The sequence below is a fragment of the Drosophila sechellia genome, chromosome X (assembly GCF_004382195.2).
Source record: "Drosophila sechellia strain sech25 chromosome X, ASM438219v1, whole genome shotgun sequence".
Lineage (NCBI taxonomy): Eukaryota > Metazoa > Arthropoda > Insecta > Diptera > Drosophilidae > Drosophila > Drosophila sechellia.
In genome coordinates, this window is record NC_045954.1 from 15,943,793 (window position 1) to 15,970,029 (window position 26,237).

Here is a 26,237-nt window from a genome sequence, read left to right on the forward strand (position 1 = left end):
AACAGTGGTTGGAATCGGTGTGCGATTCTGGGAATCATTGCTGCGAAATATTTTTAAACTCAGCTGAGAAGAAAGACCTGGTCACCCGAATGAAGACAAAGGGATGTTGTAAAGCTGGAAAATAATTTTAATTCGTACGTTTCATTCTAAATGGCTTAATTTACGGTACAATACGATATATTACTGATGTTTCAAAACCGATAAATTAACATTAGCATTGTCCTTAACTTTATGTTGATCATATTCATACTTTAACCATACAGATATTAATATTTCCGATTTATTTTTCTCCGCTTTCATGTTTTCACGTTTTCTTGAATTACTTTAATTATTTTTATGTATATAGCGTTTTTGTTATTCATTCCATTTGGTTGTTTTTTTTCTTTTCGTTTTTTGGTTTTTCGGTTTTTTCTTTTTTAAGATTATTGAACGAGAACTGGCAATATAGCCCAAAATTTTCTATCAGTCGGTGTAAGATTGCCCCAATAAGGGGGTTTTTTAAAGCCCGGGCTGGGCCCAGTGCACAATTGTATTTTTCCTGCCGCTTATCCGTGACCATCGAAATGTTCAAGTTCTCTACACGTCCAGCAAAGGATCGTATAATTTACTAACTAGCATAAATATTAATTTTCATATTTACAGCTGCGTTTTGTGTTTATTTTTATTTGTGTCTTTTCGGTTTTGTTTTTTTTTTTTTGTTATTTATTCTTTTTTGTGGTTTTCTGTTTACGGTCTTTGTTTTTTGGTTTGTTTTGTTTTGTTTTTTTTTTTTGTTGAAAGATTTTCCTACTCGAACGTTGGCATTGCTTGGTCCGAGGTATGCAAAAAATATGTAAATATTTCCCAATTTTTAATTATTTATTTCGTTAATGCGGTTGCTGTTGTTTTCCGTTTTGGTTTTGCTTTGGTTTTGGTTAGCTTTTGCTTTCGGTTTCGGTTTTTGTTGTCTTTCATCATTTTACGTATCATTATACGATTATGAATATAAATTGGGATGCACTCACTTAATAATTGTTATTAATCTATGAATAAAGTATGGCTATTTATTTACCACTCACACATAAGAATACACATTTTTGTTGCTTGTTAAGTTTGTTTTTCCATATTCATTTCCATTTACCATTTCCCATTTTCCATTTTCCATTTTCCATTTTCCCTTTTCCATTTTCCATTTTCCCTTTTCCATTTTCCATTTCCACCTCGCTTCAATTTGTGTGCTAACTTTTACTCCGCTCCATTTTACGTTAACTAGTTTGGTTTGTTTTGTTTTGGTTTTTGGTTTTTGGTTTTTGGTTTTTGTTTTTTGTCTGCTGTCTTCACATTTACATTTATTTACTTAACTACTTAGGGCTAAATTCATTTATTTATGTGCTTATACACGAGCAACGTATTGGTAACTATGCTAAAGTAATCATAAAGGTCGATACAAATTTCATTTATTTAGAGAGAAAGCTAGCTGCGCGCTGGCTCCGGGCACATGTGAGTGGAGTGGGCGTGGCTGATTGTTGATCTATGCGCGATTTCGGATGCAGTATGGACCACATGGACCACATGGACCATGAGGATGATCTTCTCTATCATATAGATAACAATATCAATGCTTATATTCCGGGTAGCAGCCATTCTCGATGATTTGTTCGGACTGACTGTTGTTGCTGCTGCTGGTATCGCCTGATTGCTGCGGATGATGATGCTGATGCGGATGCTGCTGATAAATTGGCAGCTGAAGGAGCTGCAATTGCTGCTGATGCTGACTTAGTGCCGCCGTGTCTGCCGCGGCTGCTGCTGCTGCCGCCGATTGCAAACCGCGACGAATGGGCGGCTGGATAACACTTCCACTGCTTTCCGTTTCCGTTGAGGGCGGGGATGGATAGTAGTCCCTCTGACTTACACTTATACCATTTGGGACGATTGGCAAAGCCATTATAGAACTGTTGGCCACCGATGTCGCCGCTGCCGCTGCCGCTCCCGATCCCGATCCCGCTGCCGCTGCGGAGGATTGATGATGATCGCCGTGGTGCTGATGCGGATGCTGCTGCTGATGCTGCTGCTGATGCGGATGCTGCTGCTGCGCTATAGCCCCCGAAATGGGTCCGACGTCGATGTATGGTTGGGAATCCGACATTGTACCGGATGGCGGCTGGTCCAATACCACGACGGATACCACATCCTCACTCGCCCACCGGGCTAACTGTTGTTGAGCTTGAATAAAGTCATCACTAGAAAATAATAATCGTAGCAGGAACAACGGCACATGGTAAGAAATCAAACGGGGGCCATCGAGGAAGCGGATTGGGATTGGGTCTGGGATTGGGCTAGATGGATATGGTATGGTCACATGCTACGTCTAGTTCTCAATCAAGCTATTCAATTTGAATTACGCATCTAATGAAATCAATATGAAACTATCCATAAACTAGAAGTTACAGGCCAATTGGGTTGGGGAAACTGTGGGTGTGTGGGTTATCATATTTGGATATAAATCAAATGCTACAAGCTGCTGAGCTGGCAATAAACGATGCATCAGCAGCAGATCGGCTGGGTTCAAATGGAGGTGGTGGATAAGAGCTTCTCAACTGAAGGGTCCTCTGAGCAGCTTATCATATTATATTATATCTTATCATATCATATCATATGGGATGAGCATATTTGATAGCTCAGCTGCTGCATCGTTCAGGAGCCGCCCTCTACGTGGTCAGGATTGTGGATAATGGCCTGGCAATGGAACCAAGAGACAGTAATAGTGACTCGGACCTACCTCTCGCTATCTGGTGTCTCGTGGCAGTCGAGTCGAGCGTCGACCACCTGGCGTTCGTGGTGGTCAGCGGTCTCGTAGATGCCCTCGTCCTCCTGCTGCAAATGGGTGTGCGATGAGTGATGGGACGAGTGTGGACCGTGCGTGGCATGTCCGTGGGCATGGGAGTGATGCGTGTGGTGTCCGAATGCGTGGGGTGAGTGCGACTGGTGCGGCGCATGGCGTCCAGAAGATGCCGGCTGTCGGTAGCGTCCACCGAATGTGAATCGGGACTCCTCATCGGAACGGGGACGACAGCTTCTGCTGTAAGACGCATGAATTGTAGCGGTTTTCTGAGATTGTGGTATTTGCTGATTGGAGCTGTAGGCGATAAGGATAAGAAAAAGGCAAGCAAATAATCAAATTATTCAATGGCATGGGAGTTTATGGATTTGCTGCTTTTCGGACTTGGGACTTGGAGTATTTTTTTTTTTTTCTTTTGAAATTTTATTGGATTAATTGTTCTGCTATGTAGAAACGACAGGCAAACGAGATTTGGACGGAGCCTGAAACCGAGACCAAAACAGAGACCGATAGCCATGAGGAGAACTTAAGAGCAATGTCAACGCATCTATTACAATGCAAGTTGTTGTTGTTGTTGTTGTTGTTGTTTTAGTTGTTGTAGTTGTTGTAGTTGTTGTTGTTTAAAAAGAGATGTGCAAGTGATTACGTAATAGTAAATAGGAAAACGATGTGAAGTCAAGACCCTTAAGAAATAAGACCACAAGATCAAGATGGTAGTAAGTTACATAAGTGAGTTAGTTAGAGGGGCAACCAACCTTTATCACACAAGGTATTCCAGCCTGAAGCCTGCAAGAAATGCGAATATAAATTGGCATTGGCTTGAATTACATTTTAATATACTGCAGTACAAACAAGCAGTGGCTTTCATGCCTTAATGGTAGTAGGTAGGTCAGTAGTTTTCGGTTTTAAAGTAACATCATGAGTGGTTTGTATATGCTTTTTGATGAGTAATGAGGCTTTAGTCTTCGTTAGTTGTTTGAATGAACATGTGAGATACTCTCAAGCCATCGAATATATATTGGGTTATTAATCACTTGCTCTACGATTTAGTTTAGTAGTGGGTGGTAAATTGGAAATTTTGGTATCACATAGATTGACTATTGGAAACTTAAAACGCGTTGACTATTAAGAATACGGTTGGTTAATGGGAAGCAACTGTTCACTGCCTACGTTCATTACCATGTTACAAAGCGCAATACAGATAGTAGGTGTTAAAAACTTCTAAGAAATTATGAATTATATATTCATAGTCACAGCAGTTAGTCATTTTATATGTTGAAGTGTGTTTAAAGCGAATGTGCGATTTCTCGATTTCTCGATATCTTAATATCTCGATTGCTCGATTAGTTCGATTGGTTCGATCGATTGTTTGATGTGGACGAGACAAGACAATACAAGACAGGACGAGACAAGACAAGACAGAACAGGACAGAACAGAACAGAACAGAAGAGAAGAGAACAGGACAGGCTTTTCGGGTGTCTGACTGACTCGGTGCCAATACTTAAAGAGGTTTACGGTGATTAAGTTCTGAAGCAGAAAATAACACTAACCCTTGAGATGACTCACTACAAGCCGCGGAACTTTCTAATCTATAGTGTCGATCGGCCTCTGTTTCCGACATTCGTATATCCTCGGATCCGCTGGGACTCATGTGACGGGACGAGTGGTGCTCTAGCTGCCTGATCAGGTCCTCCAGATTGCGTATACGCAGCGGTCCCGTCGACGGTGCATCATCGTCATCCAGCTGCTGCGGCTGCAGCGCCACCGTCGACGGCTGATGCAGCTGGTGCTGGGATCGATGATGGTGCAGCATGGTGCCGCCATGGCCCGGCATACCACCCGACATGGACGTCGATCCGCCGCCGGCTCCCACGCTCGAGCCCAGTCCCATGCCGCCGAGTCCACCGCCGCTGCCATCGAGGATGATCGCATGGACGGCGGCATTGTCGCAGATGTTCTCCCGCGAACTGGACTTGGATCCAATGTTACGCTTGTACTGCTCCGCCGAGTAGCCCAGCTGGGAATTGTTGCAGTCCTGCAGCGTCTTGCGCAGCATCTCCTCGCTCAGGCTGCCGCTGCCGACGGGCGTGTTTCCGGTTCCGGTTCCCCGGTGCGTGGCCGCATTCCGCAGCGCCTCCAAGATGTCCTCATGATAGCCATTGAGTGACTTGAGCGTCCGCTCCACCTCGGAGGCAGCCGCACCGCCGCTCGTCGACGCCAGGGTGCCGTCTTGGGTAATAAGCTCGAGGTTATCGGACTGATTGTCATCGCCCCATTTGTCTTTTAGCTGCTCACCGTGCACCAGACCGTAGCCGTGCTTCTTTAATATACCCTTTTCTGTGGCAGCCAATAATAATGCATTAGGTTTGACGTTAGTATTTAGTTCCAATGTGCATGTAAAGGGAATATAGTACAAATTTTTCAGGTAGAGAATAGGCGCGTGACTGCAAAACAGCGATTATAGTGGGGTTGTCTTATGTATGTACGTATACTTAATTTGCACAAGACAGGTGTACCTACACATGTATGTAAGTTATTCACTTCAACTCTGTTGGTTTGGCTAATTTGTTATGCAATTTCCATACAGCAATTAGTTTCTACTTGTGAATAGTCTTTGTCCCTTGCAAAAAGATTCCCGATTCTTGGTCAATTGTGTGTGTATGTGTGCGTGTTCGTTGTAGTAAACCCTATTAAGTTTATATATTACTGATCACCATTATCATGCGAGTCGATGCAAAGTTACATAAAAGTAGGTCAAATATGCTTTGGGTAACTAATTTTCAGAATTGAAAAGGGGTTAAACAAAAAAACTGATCAAAAACTACTAGTTTTCTTCAAAAATATAATTTTATAATATCTTTAAAAACAAAAAGTGATTTGTAATTCCAACACTTGCATACTTTGTTGCCTAGCTTTCAGCGTTTATACGGACGGACATGCTGTTTTATACGGACAGATGCTGATCAAGAATATATATGTATATAAAGAAGGGTCGGAAAAGTTATTATGTCTTGCGTACATATTCTTTAAAGTAATATTTAAAAAGTCATTTTTGGACATGAGCTTTCGATGGTTTGCGTTCCGTTGACATAAAAACAACATAAAGTAAATAAATAAAGTGCCCTTTTAATTATATCTTTATTAACGTAAATATCAAAACAGGATATTAAAATGCCAACACAAGAGATATGTAGACAATGCTTTTCAGCCCTTTTTAGGTAATTTCAATAAGATAGTTGACAAGATCGACTTGGATGTTGATTCTGATCCCATATATAACTACAATAGGGTCGAAAGGTTTTGTTAACCTCTTTGACAAGAATTATAAAGAATGAATTGAATTAGGTTAAGATTCTTGAGGAAACCCACAAATAGTTTACTTATTCTTCTCACAAAAGCTGCGACAAAAACAAAGTTGAAAACTCGGATCGCTTAAAAAGGCAAAAGAAGCTTTTTGGGAAAGTGTACGTATGTTTAGATAAACAACATATATGTTTGCTGAAAATAAACTTATGATTGCTATTGAGTAGAGTATTAAATGTCAAACAGTAACTGCAATAATAGAAGCTCTGAAGAGTACAAGCAGTAAACGATAATCAAGAGTTAGTCTATTCAAATTTAGCTCGTTAACATGGAAGGCATCTAAACTGTTAAGCGGGAAACATAGGAACACAAATTATTGCAAACCGTTCTTCCATTAATATACGATTACTTAGTTTTTAGGGGGAAATTCCCGTTCACTGTATTGCAAAAACTGATTTTATCCCTAATTTCCGTGAATATGTGTAAGAAATGTTGCTTTGATGTTACCTAATGTGTTCCCTACAAGATTTAGAATATTGTTTTTTTGAAAATGAAAACTTTTTGAGGCCATAGAACGAGAACCTCCCCTAAAATACAATTACAAATTGAAATCAGGGATCTCACTGAAATCTCAAGAGGTATGAAAAATCTCTTAAAAATCCTTTGGTGTTTCAGTTCTGTAAAGTTATAATTTGAACTATATCTTTTTAACCGGAAAGTATAGCAAGCATTTGTAATTTTTTATCATATTTTCGATTTCTGTGACACCGTTTCGGGACTTTTAGTCGAAATTCGAATTTGAGAGGTTTCGGTGACACCCCTTAGCCACTTTGTTTGTGAATCTAATCTAACCACAAGTTATGTAATAATTGTAAACATAATGTATTAACCTGCATGTGACTGATCGTCCTCGCCACATGTCGTGTAGCGTCGTCCATGGATTCCCTTGTCCCTGTGAAGGATAATAATGAAATTGGGGGCATATCATATGGTATCGGTTGGAAAAGAGGAACCAAGCTACTTGTGGTGTTGGTAAACGATGAATCAGCCAGCAGCAGCCTACAAATAGTTTTATCATCGTTTATATAATAGGAATATCGATATCGATAAGAAACGATGTATCAGCTTGCAAGTTCCGTTAGATTTTGTCGCCTTGCTGATGCATCGTACATCACTGTGCACTAACAGACATTTAAAGATATGATGGCTGTAAACGAGTTAATCAGCTGGTTATCATGATCAAGTGACTGCTGCATCGTTTACAATCCATTTGGGATGTTGTCTTTTGTGGATACACACCTGAAGCCAGTCTGATTGGCATAGACTAACTTGCTGGATCCGTCCAAGGAGACCTCCTCCACGGAGTGGTGATTGGGTGCCGTCGCCGCTCCGCCGTAGCTCTTGGCAATTGGCTTCTTCGAATAGGGCGGATCGTACTTGAGCGTAGTGGTCTTTCGCCTATGTGGTGGCCATCGGGTTGCCCACATTCACGGTGTAGTTGTTGTCGTTGTTTATTCATTTATATGCGTTATATATATTATAGATTTTGCATACACTCCAATGTATATAGTATGTGTAATAATTTAAGGCGTAAGGTTATGCGTGTTTTACAGATATATGAAGTCAGTTATCGTATTTATTTTATTGAATTATGCAGCAAAATCAATTTTACGTCAGAGTGTTTTGTAATTATGGGGGCAGGATGGGTAATTCGTTGGTTTGTATATGTTTTTTTTTTGGTTTTTGGTTTTGGTTTTGGTTTGGTTTTTGGTTTGGTTTCGGGTTGGTTCAGTTTGGTTCGGTTAGTAAATAAATAAACAATGTTTATGGTTTATTTGAAGAGTACGAGGTAAAGACGTGCACACATACACACGCATGCACCCGATTTGTTTTATTTGGATTTATTTATATTATTATTTAATTATATTTGCATAAATAATCGCGTGTGCATGCGTGTGTATTGAAATGGCCCGTTGAAAAATGTTTTGATTGCAAAGGGATTTTATTATGGATTCGATTTGGATTTGATAAATACCGATTTGAATAGGTTTAATTTGGTTTTTTGTTGATTTTGTTTTGTTGGATCATTATATTGATGTTGTTGTTGATTGTTGTTTGGAAACGAAATGTTGCAATGAGAGTCTTAATTAATCAAATGCTTACAGATTTTGAATAAACATTTTGGGTTGAATATAAAGATTCTTGTTATGAATTGTATATATATGTTTTGTAAAAATGAACACACAGAGATATACGCCTGGTCTTTCAAAATATATATTTACACCCAAACATGCATATTTTTTAGAGGGTCTTAAAAAAAGGATAAAAAACTACATGGCTTCAGTAAACCGAAGAGCAAATGCCTTTGCAGTCAATAAAATTTACTAAAATCATCAATCTTTTAGGTTTCATTTGACATTTGCATCACAGACTTATATTGACTTTTACTCTAAATTCAATTTTCATGTTTTAACATTAACATTTGACATTTTCAATGCAAAGGCACTTAGATATATATATATATAAAAGTTGAAAGCCATTCAAAACTATACACAAAGTAAAATGCACGCCAAGTTGATAGAAAAAGGTATTAAATCTTTGAAGTTCCTTTGTAAATAATACAAAAGTAAAATTTCGAGAATGTATAGATAGATTAAATGAAAATACCGATGAGAGTACAAGGACAGCAAATTAGCAGATGTTTCGCATGCGGAATCTGGTATATGGTATATGGATAAAGAAACTAGTACCGAAAATTCAATGAAAAGGCACATGCAACTCTACGCATAGTGCGGCACAAACTTTAAGTGAACGTCCAAGGAAGGAAAAAATTTTGATTCGAAATGTAAATAATTGTAATTGAAATTCAAATGTAATTGCTTTGTTCATGTACTGAAAAGCCGCCGACGTTCTTCGCACGGCAAGTTCTCAAAACATACATTCTCAGCGGATGTGTTTCATTTTGTTCGGCATGCACGAGAAGTTTTGGATGTTCGAAATGTTGAACCGGGTATGATCGGTAACGGTTACTGATTGCTATGTCGTTATTTTGTACTCTGGGTGTATCCAATTTAAATGCATTGCGACAGTAGTAAGATATGGGTGTATTCGGTTTCCATATCGGTTGTGGGCTGGGCCACAGTATCTGTATCTGTATCTGTTTCTGTTGTATCTGTTCTGAAATTTGTAACTGTACCTGTTCGTGTTTCAATGTTATCGTGTTCGTATCTGTATCTGCATATGCATCTGTATCTGTATCTGTATCTGTGTTTGTATCTGTATCTGTGTCGGTGCGTGTTGTTTTTGATCCCAATGTTGATACCATATTACACAAACAAAACATAAATGCTTTATGTGTGTACATTGTATTCGTATTCGCTTTCATAAAGACGGCTCTTCGGAACACAGGAGGCTTACTCTGCAGAAAGCACCACCATAGCTCAAAGTCAGTTTCATCTATGTTGGGCCCTAAGCGCAAAGAGAAGTCAAGATATCGATCGACTTCGATCGCAAGCCATATTGTTTGCAGCTTGGCTTTATGTATGTACGTACCCATATAACTGGAGGATATATGGGCATGGTCGTGGATGTATATTGTATATATCTACTCTTGGCTTTGGGCTGCAAGTTAGCGGGGTTAGCTATACGAATACATATTCACATACTCAATAGTTTGGGTTCGGGTCTACGAGAGTTACTATATATATGAAGTTATCTAAATCGATGGGGCGGTTATGCCCCATGTATCGGGTTCGGATACGGATTCGGTTACGGATTCTGGTTCTGGTTCTGATTCTGATTCTGATTTTGATTCGGGTTCGGTATCGGTTTCGTACTGCAGGTATGTTTAATGGTGGTGGCAGAAACAACAGCATTATTTTTCTTGTTGATTATACATATATGGATATATTTTGGCATGATTATAGTGCTGGACAGACTAAACTGAACAAAAGTAGTAATGAAAAACGTCAACGAGATCACCGCCGTACTGACGACAACGATAACATACACAAATGGCAATCCTTTGTATAGCCGCTTTCAAATTGTGTGCTATTGACTCAAAAACTATAAGAATTTAAAGCCAGAATCGGTGACTAACTAAAAGGTATAATTAATGAAACATGTTAGATAAAAATATGAAACCAATATCGTAACTACTTAATTTGTTAATGTATCTAATCCTTATTCAGTCTTTTCCACATTTCGTTGAACAAAAATATGAACTCAAAAGCAGGAGTCACATATTTATTGGAACCAATCTTCGTACTTTTTTATAAGTAATTATTTTTTAAGTTACTTTTAAACTCATTAGTAATAACATAATCCTAATAGTCCTTGTTATAATTATATTATTAATATTATATATGTACATCTTTAGGTTGTTAAGTAGTTTATATTAAAATTCCTGAGAAAACCTGGTAATATTTTAGTAATTTAGAATTATTTGTTTCAAATCGGACAATTTGTAAAATCGCAAAAAAAATTATTTTACATATATACAAAAATTAGCAACGAATCGATATTATATTAGGCCGATTTGTATCACTATAATCCTCAAAAAATATTTTACTATTGTAATCGCCTTAAAACCACATAATTTTCTTGTTTTCAAAACTGGTTACTTTGAAATTAGTTTTAAGAAAACAGATTTCTTGCAGGAACTCAGATCTAGAGTCTGAATTCAAAGTCTGCCACAAGGAATAATTCTAAAATTTGGAAAAATGTTTGTATGAGTGTACGAATCAAAGAGATCGCAAGATGTATACAGATGTGCGGTAAGTGTGAGGTAGGCAGTTGTGTACGCAGATTATTGAGCAAAGAGTAAATAATTTATTTCTTGTATCTTGGAAACAAAACACGGACCAATTTACTGAATACAATCAATAAAATATTCAAGTAAATCCAGCGTACGCTACTGATAATGGAATTCAGATATTACACGGTGGAAGAAAGTACGTTTTGGGTTTTTTCTTTTTTTTTTTTTGGATATGAAGCTTAACAAAAATGAACAATGACAATGGTTTAAATGCAACGACACAGACAAATTTATCAAAATGCGAAACGAAATAAACAAATTTACTAAAGTTTTTTCATATTTGCATTTGCAAGTGTTTCTTTTTTTTTGGAAGTTTTAAAAAATATATTTTTATGTTACTTTTTTTGCTTGTTCTTTTTGTGGTTGTAATTTGTATTTGTATTTAAAGCTGGCTTTTTCATTACTTCTTTTCAACTAACCTTAGACACAGGGAGAAGTTTCTATGTACTACAACTGACCTGTAGCACAATGCCATCAAGGTGAATGTTATAAAAACGAACCCTACAACTGACATTAGAACACCGACTAGGAACACTGTATTTGAGCCGTGGTAGTTCTCTATACGAGGAATTTTCAGCCAAGTTTTTCGTTATGTGCCCCATTGTATTCATTTGTGTGTGCAGTTTCGTTCGAGTGTTTCGTATAATGGAGTAATACATTTTAATTCGATCATTTGATTTGATTTGATTTCATATTATTGTACGATACCATTTTTAGTTGGGTTGCGTTGCGATAGCGCCAGGTGATTATCGAATTGATCGATGGTGATATCGTTATCGATGTTATCGTAGTTATTCATTTCATTATTGCAGTTGGGTTGTGAGTCAGCCGAAAAAACAAGGAAATACAAAGTTTTGTTGCATTTGGGGGGAAATAAGATAAAATAGGCATCTGACTTAATCTTTTTGGGAATTTTGATTTGCTTCTTTTGTTCGTACCGATTTGTTAGTTCAATTCATTTTCTCTTAACTATTACGAAAGATATAAAACATAAACTTATAACAACGATAACATGCATACGTTGTAGTATGTGTTCTCATTGAGAAATATTCTTTTGGATTGCCAAAGTTAATAAAATGGCCAAAAAACGGATAAACGATTCTCACAATTGCTTAAAAGTAAGTTTAATGTTTTGCTTTTTGTTCGCTTTTCTATGACAATGGTAATCGATTTGTGCTAATTACCACTAACAACCAACATTTCGCATATTATTTATAAACGTTATTTTTGTTTGGGAGGTCGCAGGTTAAAGCTATAAGATTCGAAACTGGATCGCGCAGGGGGAGAATATTGTCAAGCAGTGGCAAGCAGTAAACTACCAATTGTATACATTAGTTTTCGATAAAGGCTTCTTAGGAAAGGTTTAGTCCCTTTCATAAAAGTTCTTGTTACATATTGAGGAAATATTATTTTTTGAAAAGTATTAATTGAAATACTAAATCAATTTTGCTTTAATAGAAGGTAACGTTGAAAAAGCAAGCAATGCTTGTTTTTTATACCCTCGAATCTTTACGTCTACGCCAAATTTTTTGCATAAAGTTACTCTAAACATAGATTGATTGAGTTTATTTTTGATTTTCAAATACGCTGTGATTAATTTTCAATTACTTCGAGTAATTCGTGCAGTAAAAAGTTAGGTTTATAAAAAGTTCGAAAACTTAGCATGTAAAGAAGTTTCATATCACACATACCAGGTATTTATGTATGAATTTTTTTCTTTTTAAAATTTTGGCTCACCGTTTTGGGATTTTTACGTCCTTAAATATTAAAGTTTATTTATTTTCCCATTCTGACATCGTGTGCGTAAGTCGATAAATGATGGCTGATTAATGTGTTCTGGTGAGTGTGCCTACGAGAGGTGTGAGTAAAAATCAGAATCTAAAAAATATGACCTTGCAAATCATCTTGTTTAACTGGCAATTGAATTTTTTTAAGTAAATTCATAAAGAATAATTTTTGTTTTCAATTTATTTCGAATGCTTTGCTGTGTTTTTCATTTTATGTTGGCGGATATGTTCTTATATGCATATTGTCATAAACAATACAGAAACCATAATGGAATTAAGAACCCAAATTATACAAAAAAAAAATTTGGATATTAGACATTTTTTAGATTACGACGACAAATTACAAGCACGAACAATTTCGAAACTTATAAAAGCACTACGAATATTTTACACACAGCGATTAAATCCAAAGGGCAGTCAAAAAGTAAAATGTTTGATGTTTGTATGTGGTGTATGTAGTAACTCCAAGTTTAAATATAAGATAGAATGTGGCAAAGGTTTATGTACAGCATTTCATGAGTACGAAAAGAAGGAGTACCCTTATCGGAACTTCAAAAACAGAGGCCTGTTCCGTTAGTGTTGAAAAATGTATTTGAAGAATGTATATTTTAAATGGCCACCTCATTGAAGCTTATCAAAGGAAGTATTGGAAATGGTCAAAAAGTTGACTTTTACAAATCTTATGAAAATGTTAGAAGAAACAGGCCATACCACTAAACTTTTTGAACTTTAAAATATACATTTTCCAGACTAGGATTAAGAGCTATTTATCCAGATAGGAAAACATATTTCAAAAAGTTCTTTGTTTCAGTTCAGAGATATTTCGGACTTTACAAATGGTAAGCTTGAGGTTAAAGATCGAAGAAAAGTATTGGCATGTTAAATGTGTGTGTAATCTTATGTGTGGTGATTGTAGTGTTGCTAAATTCATAAGAGGAAGAGCTTGACTTGCTCGGTACTCTACCTGTAGCAAACGGCCAGTGTTGCAAAACTAATGAAGACACATTTGACGATAACTGTTAAAATGATGACCATGGTTAATGTGCTGATCCTATTTTGGTCAGAGGTGCCTGCAAATGGTGGTTGCGTTTTATTTTCAATCAAAGTATATAAATATATATGCGCCATTGTTCGTATTTCGGCTTTAAATTACATTATAACATTTCCGAAAATAAAAACAAAGAAATAAATTATTATTTCCGTTTGCGTACAGCATTTGAAAGTCCTGAAAGAATGATATCATATAGAGATATACAACTAATTGGCATTCAAATGTTTCTAGGACTTTATAAGTATACTATTTGAGTAGAAGGTATCTCATATTTAGGGGAAGTCTTTACGACTTTAAAGATTAAATCTTGTAGATATTTGAATATATACAATATCCTTTGCTTGAACTTTTTGTACGGCTGCGAGAGTATAAAAAAAAGCTTTTTTCAAAGTTACCTCCCGTTGGAGTGAAGGCAGGCAGGGAAGTTTACAGGTAACGAAAATAATAACTAGTATTAGTAGTCGAAAATGCATCGTAAAGTCGGAGGTAAAACTCGAAAAGATAAGTAATAAATGTAACAAATTTAAATAATTGCCAAACTTGAGTGTGATTTGATGGAGGGTTTTAGATCATTTATTTTAACATGTCCTAACCTACAGTTCTTTATTGAAAATGAATTTTAGTTATTTTTTAATGGCTTACCCTGTTGAAACGACAAATCACCGACCTGACTACCATTGTCATACAAGTAACAAAACTGAATTGCACCCAATTATTCAATTGTGAGTTGCCAACGTCATTAAACCAGGCGATACTGACCTTGTTCAACAACACAGTGTTGGATTGGAAAAGAGCCCTGCTTGAATCGATTCCAACACAATAGGATAGTGTCGAATAATTGATCAAAACAGTAGGTAGTTTATAGCTTAGGCTTTAATGTAACTGATTCAAGCAGAGCTCTAGTACTGAGGATCTTAGGATAGAATAGTTTGGATTCGATTAGACCAGCTCCATTCGATATGGATTTCAACATTATGTTCAGAAGTCTCTTCCAGCTCTGGCGCAAGGTGAGATACAAGCATCTGAAGCTGAACTCGACACCGTAGTCACTTCTTACCATATGGGGTTTCTTTCTTCTCCATCTTGATGGTGTTTTCCGGCGTGGGCAGTGCTTCGGTTGGCAGTGCTGTTGTGAGCAGCACGACAGAACTGCAGTCGTTGCCGCCCCATCCCATGTCGCAGAAACAGCGATTCGTATTGGTGCAGACCTGGAAGGCGGAGATGGGAAGCAAAGTGTGGTCGGGGTAATGCTACAATATCGCACAGTAGTATAGCTATATGGTTATCCTTCGTCACATGCCCGTCATGCATGCGCCCAAAAAGTAATGTAGATTAGATGGCACTGTTTTGTTTGAACTTACGCCGTGTTCTGAGCACTCTAGACCCTGTGAATTGGCCGGGCACTTGGTCTGATCCACGTGGGGAAAGAGACTGACGCACGTCTGGTTGAGGCAAATTAGATTATCACCGCACGGTGTTCCGTCCTTGACCAGGCCGTGCTCCGGATAGCTGTTGGAGCCCACTTGCCCGCTGGTCGCCCTGTGAATACTCAAACGATTGTGAGACTATCTCTATGCGGACATCACCTGCTCTCCTCCAGCCAGCTGGCCAGTTGCTACGCACTTGCATTCGAACTCCTGGCCCTTGATCGAAATGATGGTTCTCGAGTAGAGCTGGTCGATGCCATCGTTGACTGGCTGACGTTCCCCATCCTTGCACTGCAGGGTTCCACACTGGACGTTCCTGTGGGATGGTAGATGCGAAAGAACCACCTTTAGATTCATAATCAAATTCATAACATACATTCATAACTGCTCAAGGATTCTTCTTGATTTGTAATAGCCCTGCTATATACTATCTTCTACGAGTGTGTAGAATACTATGCACTTACTCTGGTTCGCACTTAATGTAGTGTTCATTGGCATCTCGACCGCAATGCCCGTTAATTGAGCCTTTAGAATTGAATTGTTCATAACACTGGCGATCCGCAGCAGAGCCACCATAACCCCAAATCGCCTCACATTGCAGACTCAGCGTGGGGCAATATCCTTGAAAGCAGTAACCTACAAAACAAATCTACATATAGTCACATGTAGATGTACATCTATAGCTCTCTAACCTGAGATGCCAGTCTTGCTTAGACCGCATGGAGAGCCGTTCTTCTTGAAGACATCCGACGGACATTGGCCAATCTCGCCGTCGCAGTACTCGGGCAGATCGCACTCGTTATTGGAGTCGCGGCAAATGTAATCCTTTGGCCGCAACTGAAATTGGGGCAAATATATCGATGAGACGGGTCACAAATCGGAGAAAAGCAATCGATAACTTACGCGACATTGGTCACAGCAGGCACCACTGGCACACTGGGCCTCCGACTTCAACTTGCACGTTATGCCATCACAGCACTGGTCCAGAGCACACTCCTCGAAAGTTCCACAGTCGCACTCCTCGTCCTCCTCAACCACCTTGTTGCCGCAGTTTCGACGTAACTCAATCTATACAGGGTGCAAAGTGATTGATAGAAACAAAGGGAATTGAGCATAAGAAGAAGTTTCTTCGAAAATATTCCCTCTACGCGTCTATAATTCCCAACCGGTACGAGCTGAACCATTTTTCGCCGAATCCTCACCTCATTTGGCTTGTTGAGCAAACACAGTCCGTGGCCAGTCCGCAATGCGTCAATGTAATCTTTTTTACTGCACTCGGAAAATTTGTATGGCTGGACATTCTCCTGGCCGACAATCGACTGGGCCATGATGCAACCATGCCAGTCACGGCAAAAGCACTCCTCGCCTACGGCCAAAATGGTATAAATGGTAAAAATGGTAAAAATTGCAAAAATGGGACAAAAAGAAGAGGGAGAAAATGAGATTCGGTTTGGTAGGGAGCAGAGCGAGATATTGATGAGATAATTCTTACGTCCGTCGTCGTGTCCCATGCCGATGTTATGGCCAATCATGTGGGCCATTGTGCCGGCCAAAAGGTGCGGCTCATACACATTCACATCCACGCTGATGCCCACAGCACGGGGCGTGCAAACAGTTTCGGGAACAGCCATGCCAGCCTCACCGCCCGCGAATGTTTCGCCACTGGAAAAGATATAGTATATATGGTATGTGAGTATCTCCAAGTCGATGTATCTCTTACGTGAGCAGCTGTGTGGTGTCTCGCTCGATTTGGAACAGATTTCGGGAGGTGTAGTCATTGAAGTTGGATATTGCCTTGCTGATATCCTTGCTGCCATCGATAACCGCCTGGTTTTTGCCCCAAGTCTCGATGTAGACAACCGAGACGCGGGTGTTCAGCGTGCGAAAGTACTGCAAATATATGTTTAATTGTTGACCAATGGCTATTAATAGCATCGAGTGATGGTTACCAACCAGATCGGCTATGTTGGCCACCTGAATGGCATCGTGGATGACCTCGGCACGAGTGCTGCCATTGCGCTTATCGAACATTGCCTTGTCCACGATGATGGCCGTCTCAATGTACTTGGTGGCCTCGCGCACATCCCGTTTGTTGCGGCCCACGCCCGCCTGGAGGATCTCCTCCACGACGCCCGCAACTCCGGCGGACAAGTGCTTTGTGCGGCGCGATAGCCGCCAGGAGTCCAGATTGCCCGAGTTGGCGCACCCTTTGTTCGCCTTTGTGCGCGCCTCGAAGATGACATGGGGATGTTTCTGGGGCGAAAATTGAGAAAATAATTGCATTTGCCACGTGCTCCAGCTTGCTGCAGCTGTTCATTCGTGGGCTACTTACGGACAGATCTCCGCCGTAGAAGGGATGGATGACAAAGGTCTCGTTACCGATGTGGATGACGCCACTTACGCCGTTGCAGGTATGGAATGCTGCACTGGCTCCGGGATAATCCTTGACGGTGCCGTGATAGTAGCAGTGCTCGATATCCTGCAAAGAGTTGAGCAAGCCATTTGTTAATTTTAAATTTTGTTATAGAGATGTATTAACTATATCGTTGGTAATGAAACACAAACCAGGCAAGTGTACTGAACTATTGAAACCTTAACTCACATGTCGATTTCCATCCACAAGATATCCACCCACGTGGTAGTGCTTCTGTTGTATGTTTGGCGATAGAAGTTGTCTGCGAGGAGCAAGTGCAATGCATTGAATATAAATTAAATTAACTTTATATAAGAGCTTACGAATTGAGCTCCAAGTCCAGGCGAAATTTGTGGTTAAATGCTTTAATCAGCAACGATGTGCGATGGAAGTGTTTCTGTAAATGGCAACATAAATGCAGGCCAATTAGTTTCAAAGTTTATGTAAGTCTATAATCCCTTTTAATACCTTTGTTCTTCCCCGGTTGAAGCCGCTGTCGTCGTGCGGTCGAGGTCTTTGTCCCGGCTGCAAATAACCAAAGGTTAATCATGTAGTTCACTTGATGAGGCAGTTCCACTTGAGTAGTGACGAAGCGCACCACCGCTGGTAGTTCTTACCTTCGGGAGACTGACTTCGCGCGTGGATATGCCCATCTTCTCGTGATGGCGCAGCTGTACTGGATATATAATTTGGTAATAGTGACCACCGATTCGACGGACAAGCTCTTGGTTTTGCCTGTACTCCTTAAGTAAACGTTCCACTTCTCCTGAAATGCGGCACACATTTAAATAGGAATTTCACCAGTTAGTTGAACCAAAGTTGAACTCACCAACAGGACTTTCTTCATTCCAAAATGAATCATCTAGTGTGTAATCTGCTTCTGCAAAAAGTTAATATTCATATATTTAGCACTTTGAGTGATATCGAAATTGAACTATTCGCTAAGTTGAAGTGGAAATAAAGTAAAAATTATTTGCTGCCTTGTTTGAATGAATGCGATCTAGATACTTCCTTTAATTTATGTGACAAAAAGGGCGGAAATGTGCCCCTCCCCCCTTTCATTTTGCACAGGAAAGCAATCAATCAACTTAAAGCACTTAAAACATCATTAATGCGATAATTGCCTTAACCTATTAGTGTTTTCATTGTTAATAACATGATAATGGATCGATAGGGTTTCAGAATCCAAACGCTTTGCCGAATTTCGTATGCGACGGTAAAGCGTAGGAATTCTAAAACTCTACAGCATCCACAATTTAATATTGCCATAGATTTAATAAGCGTCTCCATTTGTTTTAATTAATGAATCAAAAATATTCTGCATAAAATGAAATTGCATTTCAGTTGTGCAACACTTATCCGTTGTGATTGTGCAGCAAAAGCAATTTGTAAAATGTCATGTTCAACTTGATGTCAATTTTTTTTCGTTGCGCAGCAAATAATTTCGTTTGAAATGAATAAAATAATGTTGCAATGATTTAATTAATCTGCTCAAACATTGTTTTATCGCAGCGTTTGCATGATTTAAATACTTATGCGGTTGATGGTGAAATCTATTTCGGATTTCATAACGTTGTTATGATATATTATGATTAATTCAATAATTCACTTACCCCCCGCAGATGTGACGAAAACGCACAGCTGAGCAATGATGAGGATTAAATTGGCGATGTTCATCCACATGACGGCGGCTGCGATATTGTGATTAAAAGTGAAGTTGTCGAATCCAGCCCCACTTCTAAGTCTTAGTTTTCTCTCCTAATTCCTCGCGTTAATAATTTATAGAAAACTGCCTTCATATGGTACTTAAAACTATCTGTTTGCATTAGTTAACTTCCCTCCAGTAGTAACAGTATCTCAGTATCTCAGTATCAGTAGCAAGTTCAGTATCTATATCTGTATCTGTAGCCTGTATCCTGTATTCGGTATTCGGTATCCTGTGCTATATTGAATTGATTTGCAGTTCTAAACCATATCGAGAATGGGAATTCGCTCCACCGCTTCAACCAGACATTCTCCAATTCAATTTCAGTTTTAATATCATCCTCATTTGGATCGGGCTGGTATCTGGGTACTGCTGGATGTCTGTGGCAGTGGTTTTGCGTTCGTGACTGGGGCTGCGGCTAGGCTCTCAATGGCGGCATATGGATTCAGCTGGGATTGTGCATTCATCACACGGCGCACCGACACCTGACTTGGCTTGGCTCAAGAAAGCTCGGGAAATACACAAGACAATGATATTCTAATATTCACTATTCGCAACGTTTCCGCAAACGCCTCTTTATTACAACCGTAGCTAGATTAAAATGCATCAAAATCCGCCCCAAGTTATGAGCAAGCGATATCCTTTGGAGCTGTAATGTGAATAAAAATGGGTGTATTATTAGCCAGGCATTTGGATTTTGGAAACTAAAAACTTCCTTAAATAAGTGTAATTATTAATAGTTAGTAGGAAGGCATAAAATAGTTCTTTAAGGTTTCATTCATTTCAGGAATCACAAATGTATTCGTACATTTCCGGTATATTTGCTTATTTCTTTCAATTTCAACTTCCATGACAGTGCTTACTACATTTCAAATATATTTATACAGAGGATGTTTAAAAACACCAAGTCTTAACTGTAAATATCGGTCTTCTCCTTGTTGAAAACTAAAACGTTTGCTTTGTTGCATACTAAGGAATTTTGCAACACTTATTTTAGATTTAAGCAATACTATCGATATACTCGTATTTAAAACACATAGTTGCACATTTCTGACCCTCTTGACTTGTATTATTAATTATTTAAATTCGAATCTTTTGATGTTCTTCTGTCTTAATGCATTTTTTATATTTGCTTCACTCTGCAGCAATCACTCTTTCGATCCGGTCATATGTATCTATTGATTCTGTATCTAGATATTTTTGTTCTAAGGGATCAAAGAGTTTCGATGATTTTGAGATAGAGCTAAGGTTAAATCTGTTTGGAACTGTGCATTAGGGGATTGCCCAAGCGAAACTAATGAGAAGCCACGTTGGCACTAACATTCACTGAATGTGAATGTGGGTGTTGCTGTGGGTGTGGATTTGAATGCGAATGTGGATGTGAGTGTGAATGTGAATGTGAATGTGAATGTTCAATGCGGAATGTTGGATGTTGGATGCTAAATGCTGAATGTTGGGCACCGGACAGTGAAGAGCGCTCCGAGGCCACAGCCCATAATTTTAATTTGCGCTAATTAGGCAAGGACAGACATTTAGCGGTGACAGAGAAATTGTAGAAAGCAGATTCAATTAGCTGAAAAATCCTATTAAATAATTAATATTCATTAGGTAGGAAAGACGATTGCGAATGGGAATGCATTTCCGAATGTCGCCGAGTAGTTGCAACAATCGAATTACGAATCAGTTTAAATAATTCAAACAATTAGGCCTCCAAGTTGCCAACGAATAACACTCATTTCGAATATTTCTCAACTGTTTTTTATCGGCTTAGCCCGCTTTGGGTATCTTAAACTTTTTGAAGTAGTCACTCGAAAAAAAAGAACTGCTATTGCACCTTATATGGTTTATTTAATCACAACGAAAAATAAAAATTTAACCGAAAATTTACTCGTCCGTCCAGAATTCAGCAATCGTATGCACAGAAAGATAATCAGAGACTAAAAAGCAGAGCCGAACATAATTTATAGGATCAAAGGGGAAAATTGGAAGCTGCGCTGCTGACGCCAGTTATTGCATACACTGGGCGAAACTCTCAGCTAGAATCGCTCTCGAAAATACAAAATTTATTACAAATTCTTTTAAATGTATATTGAACACGTGCACTTGGCTTGAAATGATATTCGAGTTATATTTTCGTTTTATACCATTCTTTTTTCTAAGTGTGGCCAGCTAATTTGTTTAAGTGTTCGTTCGTGCAAATTAAATGTTTGCTTTTACTGCAATTACTGTGATTTCTCTTTTGCCCCAGCGAGCAATCAGTTTCAAATTACTTGTTTCAAACATAAGCTTATGCAATCCAGCGGATATTGAAATTGTGCTCGACTTCAATAAAACGTAACATAAATAGTATCTTATTGGCAGTATCATATGAGAACATTTTTTGACTTAGCTTGTTTCTAAACTATCAAATCAAATATACGTAAAAATTCCGACTAAAAGTTAATTAAGTTCTTAGTTGCGACGGCTGAATCAACAGGTTCTGCGAATTTCCAAAAGCTTAGCAATAGTTTATTGAATTTTCCCTTATATGGAGGGCATCCTGAAATTTGGGTCATTTTGGCAAGAAGGCGAGGGAGATAATTTATTGCCGCAAAAGGAGACGACACTGGCCCACATGGAAAGTCAAGGAATAAAGGACTAAAGAAAGGATAATAACGAAAATGGTTTCAATTTGTAGAACAGCATGCGAGAAGTAACTTATTTTCCAGATTTATTCATAACATTTAATTGCATTAAAAAGATGAAAGCATTTCACAATTTGCGAATAGCAAACGAGATTGTTTGAATTAGCTAATAAATTTCAGCGAAATCCAATTATTTACTTTTAATAATGTAATAAACAAGCAATTTCAACTAATAGAAAGCTGTATCCAAACAAAGTTTATTTACCAACCTTTGCCATTATTAGTTATTAATTACTAAACTATTATTGCATAAATATTATATGCAAGTATAAAACATGGTAATTTATAATTATAATTGTGGCATGTCGCAGAAAGAAGTGTATGCTCTTTTAAAGGCACATAAAAGTATGCAATGAAATATAGATATTTTAAAATGTATACATGGATATACACTTTAGGATTCGGAATACAGTGAACCAGACTTTAAGAAACCTTTATAAGTGATTAAACCAACAGATATAGTATGTATATGACTAATAATTTGCTATGACTAACCATTCGCACAATTCTAGCATACTTTTAGACAGTTCTTCATGTGCTTTAACAACACTGATGAAATATAAGAAATACATGGACCATTTTTCAGAAACACACCCCAAGCAAATCCCAAGCACCAAGGAACTTGAAGATGAGAATGCACATTTTAAATACATTGTGGCATACTTTTGGGCACCTTCACGAGTGCTTCTCCAGGCCAAGTGGCTGGTCGCACACATATGACAACATCTTACCAACACACCCCCCAAGCCGCATAATTTAAAGCCCCAAGATGAGATGAGATGAGATGAGGATGAAGATGAAGATGAGCTGAGGTCCCTAACTGGTGTATCCTGGTAATCTAATCGCCGGATGGCTACACATTTTCCTCGCTGTCGTGGGCGTCCACGGCCGAATCGGACTCAGAATCAGTCTCGGTCTCAGTCTCAGATTCAGAATCAGATTCAGAATCAAATTCAGCTTCAGAAACAGAAACCTTGGGCAGACACACCAGACAGCGGCAGCTGACAGGAAAATAAATAAATAAAGGGATGAAAATTAAGGACGCGAGAGTCGTGGTCGTCGGCTGGCTGGCTGGCTCTCCAAAGACCGAATGCGCAGCCTCCGACTAGACGGCATTCCAAAGATGGGAACTGCACACATGTCTGTGGATGTGGCTCTGTGGGCCAATAAAATGAGTTATTCCTCCTTTTTTTGTCTGCTGACTAATGATTGCACTCATTGTGCAACTTTGCCAATTAAAACTTGAACTATTCCCGATCAAATGGAGTAACAACAGCTCCGGGACATGAAGCTCCATCGTATATACTGTTTCCTAATTTATTCGTTTTGACAAAACTAAGTTTATTATGTTTCAAAAAGTTGGCTCACTCCATGATACCGACAAGTTTTTGGGCAGTATCTGCTCACTAGCATTTTGTAGTTTTACACTCGCAGAAAAGAGTTGCTCGTTTTGTAAATGATTTCAACTGAAAATTGGTAATTTGAATATTTATGGAACCGGCAACAAGTCAAGCCTTAATTGATTATATCAAATCGTGGGTCATGGCTTCTAATCTAGTGCAGAGACATAAGTTTCAGGCCACTTGAAGTAAAATTCAAGGATTCCAGAAACTAATCAATCACAAAAAAAAAATGATTTCCAGTTTTGAAAGATTTTTTTAGCCCGTTAAATGTACAAAACCCGTTAGTAAAGTAAACAATATTGTACCTAAACTATTCAAACCATTCATATTTATTTTCCCTCATAAGTTCATCCCTTTTTTCTTCGTGTGTATAGCAGCATTGTTATTTGACCTAATCTCTGCCTTTGCCCCATTGTTTTGCCGCGTTTTGATTAGAGCCCCAATAAGCCCATCTGGAGTCAATGTGCTACCAACAAAACAAAAAAAAGTTCGAGCTTGAAAGGATGCGGGATGGGCGATCTAATGGCGGAGCTCTTCTCCTTTATGGATCAGCAAACATTTGGGCGTTGTCACCACTCGCGAATGGGAATTCCGATACCATTTCTTTGATTGATAAACAAATTGCCCGCTGCTTGTTTACTTTTCTGCCAGCGCAGATTTCTCACGAGTTAACCAACCATTAAAAAAGAGACTCACAAGCTCAAGGACTGCAGGCAGTCCGGGGGGAATCACTTCGCCAGCGTCTCAAATCCGGTTACGTGTTTCGTTTGGCTGGCATGGGATTATGCGGTGGATTTAATTGTTTAAAAACAATCGAAAGCACTGCGGCACGTTGAGATTTCTGGCCGTGCACAACTATGGGTTTGGGTATGGGTACGGGTAGGTAGATGGGTCAATGGCAACGCATGCCCAGACCCCCAATAATTGTGGACAAATGTGTCTTCAGTTGGTGGCGTTGGTGGAGGAGCGCCCGCCCCAGTGCAAGCGATGATGTCCTGACACACTTCGAATTGCCAGAGTCTTTTTCCCAAAAAACCAAATTCCTTCGCATGCCAATGGAGCGGCATGGATGGAGAAGGGATGACGAGATGGAGAGACGGAGAGCTGGTGAGACGTCGAGATGGAGAGAGGATATCCAGATATGCATTGGAATACAAAGTGTGGGATAAAAGCATTTCTGTATCGCTATTATTCATTGGTCATGCGCAGTCAGCCGCGCCTCATTTCCGCTCGAGAGTCGGGAGTTTGGACCATATTCGCAATAATAGTAAGTATGTTGGGCATGTGGTGTGTGTTTTGGCCCAAGTATACATTTTCCCCTTATAATTACGGCCATAAAACAATCCAACTATCCAGCTAGCCAGCCTAACTATTCAGTTCCATCTGGCCAGAGTTTGGAATCCTTGAGGCCATGTATGTACATATACCGAAATATACTATTTTCCCATAATATGTACGTATGTATGTACATGGGATGTTTGATAGACATGAAATACCCTGGGTACGTGAACGTAATTGCGGTACTCACCTATGGGAATTCGGGAAATTCGAAAAAAATCGCCAGAATCCATTGGAAAGAGTAGTTGAGAGTAGTAGTTATGATTTATTTGTTATCCGTTTTGCGTTTAAGTTTGCTTTTTAAGTTTACATTGTACTGCTTTATGAACACACTCAGTTTGTTATTTTGGCCAAACAGTAAAAAAAATATGCAAAAAATGTTCATAAAATATGTATTTTATGATCTTTCCTCCTTTCGCCTTCAGCATATACATATACACGCATATATGTGCACATATATATATATATATATATATATATATATTTATTCTATTTTTGTATTTCCCATATTTGATTTGAATGTGCTGATTTAGTAGCCGATTTTAGCGCTGCGCTGCGTTGCGTTTCGTTACGTTACTATATCAAACATTTGATTCTGAGTAGTTATTTGTTGAGTTTTCACATTTTGCCCACCCGTTCGGCATTTCGTTTTTCCTCCTTTCTTTTACTTTTTCCCATATATATATATATATATATATATACACGTAGGTATATATATATTCAAAGTTCACGGTGTGTTGGGATTTGAAAACGAAATTCTTTGTTAATATATATATATATGTATATACTTTTGCCTGGGCTGGTTATTCAGTTGTGTTTCTGGGGTATTTGTTGGATCTTTTGGGCGCCGACTCGTGGATTATTCCTCAATAAACTATTGCTCCGCTGGCTGCGAACTATACGGTTACTTCTTGCATCTGCACTCTTTTCTGCTGCTTTCTTATTTGGTTCTTTTCTTTTTTTTTTTTTTAATTTTTGTATTATTTTTTTTATTGCTGCTGCTTCTTCTATTAAAAACTATCGCCGTGTCTCGTGCCTCGCAAACCGCTTTCCGCAATTGCAAACAACGTTCTAAAGCTCTCGAACACGTCTGCAGGATTTTGGCCAGGCGAAAAACGATTGCCAACCGGAGGCAACCAGGCAGCCAACCAGTCGACCAGCCATTCTTCAGCCAGCCAAGTTCGACGCAGTCGCAGAGCACCGGAATCTCAACTGGGAGATTCCCAATCCCGGCCATCCCATCCCATACCAGCCCATCTCAAACCAAGCCCAGCCGAGTGGCCACATCTCTCGCTCTCCGTTTCCATTGTCACGTCACAGCTCAGCATCTTGGCTCTCTCGGGCTGTGTGGGCCATGTCCGTTTGGTCCTCGGATGGATGCGTTGGTGTTCGGCTTCCTTGGCTCTCTGCTCTCACTCAACCGCTGCTGGCTCTCTCGCCGAAACGCTCGGGAAAAAAATCCACTCCTTGGCCCCGACGAGTCTTACAATC

General features: G+C 39.0%; 1 protein-coding gene across 7 annotated transcripts; it reads right to left on the bottom strand.

Moving 5' to 3' along the window:
* Nucleotides 1-104: 104 nt before the first annotated feature.
* LOC6620021 (disintegrin and metalloproteinase domain-containing protein 11) lies at nucleotides 105-25,848 on the bottom strand. Of its 7 annotated transcripts, none has more exons than XM_032726786.1 (25): nucleotides 25,535-25,848; nucleotides 24,937-25,062; nucleotides 19,230-19,970; nucleotides 18,446-18,496; nucleotides 18,234-18,382; nucleotides 18,085-18,141; nucleotides 17,940-18,013; nucleotides 17,806-17,878; nucleotides 17,536-17,682; nucleotides 17,157-17,456; nucleotides 16,924-17,093; nucleotides 16,696-16,865; nucleotides 16,406-16,569; nucleotides 16,107-16,271; nucleotides 15,896-16,040; nucleotides 15,668-15,839; nucleotides 15,400-15,519; nucleotides 15,138-15,315; nucleotides 14,834-14,984; nucleotides 11,358-11,496; nucleotides 7,422-7,580; nucleotides 7,013-7,074; nucleotides 4,370-5,156; nucleotides 2,759-3,115; nucleotides 105-2,219 (listed from the first exon to the last, which is right to left on the bottom strand). In XM_032726786.1, exons 3-25 carry the CDS (start codon nucleotides 19,297-19,299, stop codon nucleotides 1,595-1,597), a joined length of 4,485 nt encoding a protein of 1,494 aa, XP_032582677.1. In that variant the 5' UTR covers nucleotides 19,300-19,970; nucleotides 24,937-25,062; nucleotides 25,535-25,848; the 3' UTR covers nucleotides 105-1,594. The 7 variants fall into 7 exon arrangements, with proteins under 7 accessions (XP_032582677.1, XP_032582675.1, XP_032582678.1 ...); XM_032726784.1 differs by having other exon boundaries at nucleotides 24,937-25,065; XM_032726787.1 differs by lacking the exons at nucleotides 11,358-11,496; nucleotides 25,535-25,848 and adding an exon at nucleotides 13,690-13,795 and having other exon boundaries at nucleotides 24,937-25,182.
* Nucleotides 25,849-26,237: the final 389 nt, after the last annotated feature.

Coding starts and splice junctions, on each gene's coding strand:
- LOC6620021 (XM_032726786.1), bottom strand. CDS start 19,299: ATGTGGATGAACATCGCCAATTTAATCCTCATCATTGCTCAGCTGTGC. Junction 18,014..18,084: donor TCAACCGGGGAAGAACAAAG/GTATTAAAAGGG, acceptor TGCCATTTACAG/AAACACTTCCATCGCACATC. Junction 16,866..16,923: donor GACACCACACAGCTGCTCAC/GTAAGAGATACA, acceptor TATCTTTTCCAG/TGGCGAAACATTCGCGGGCG.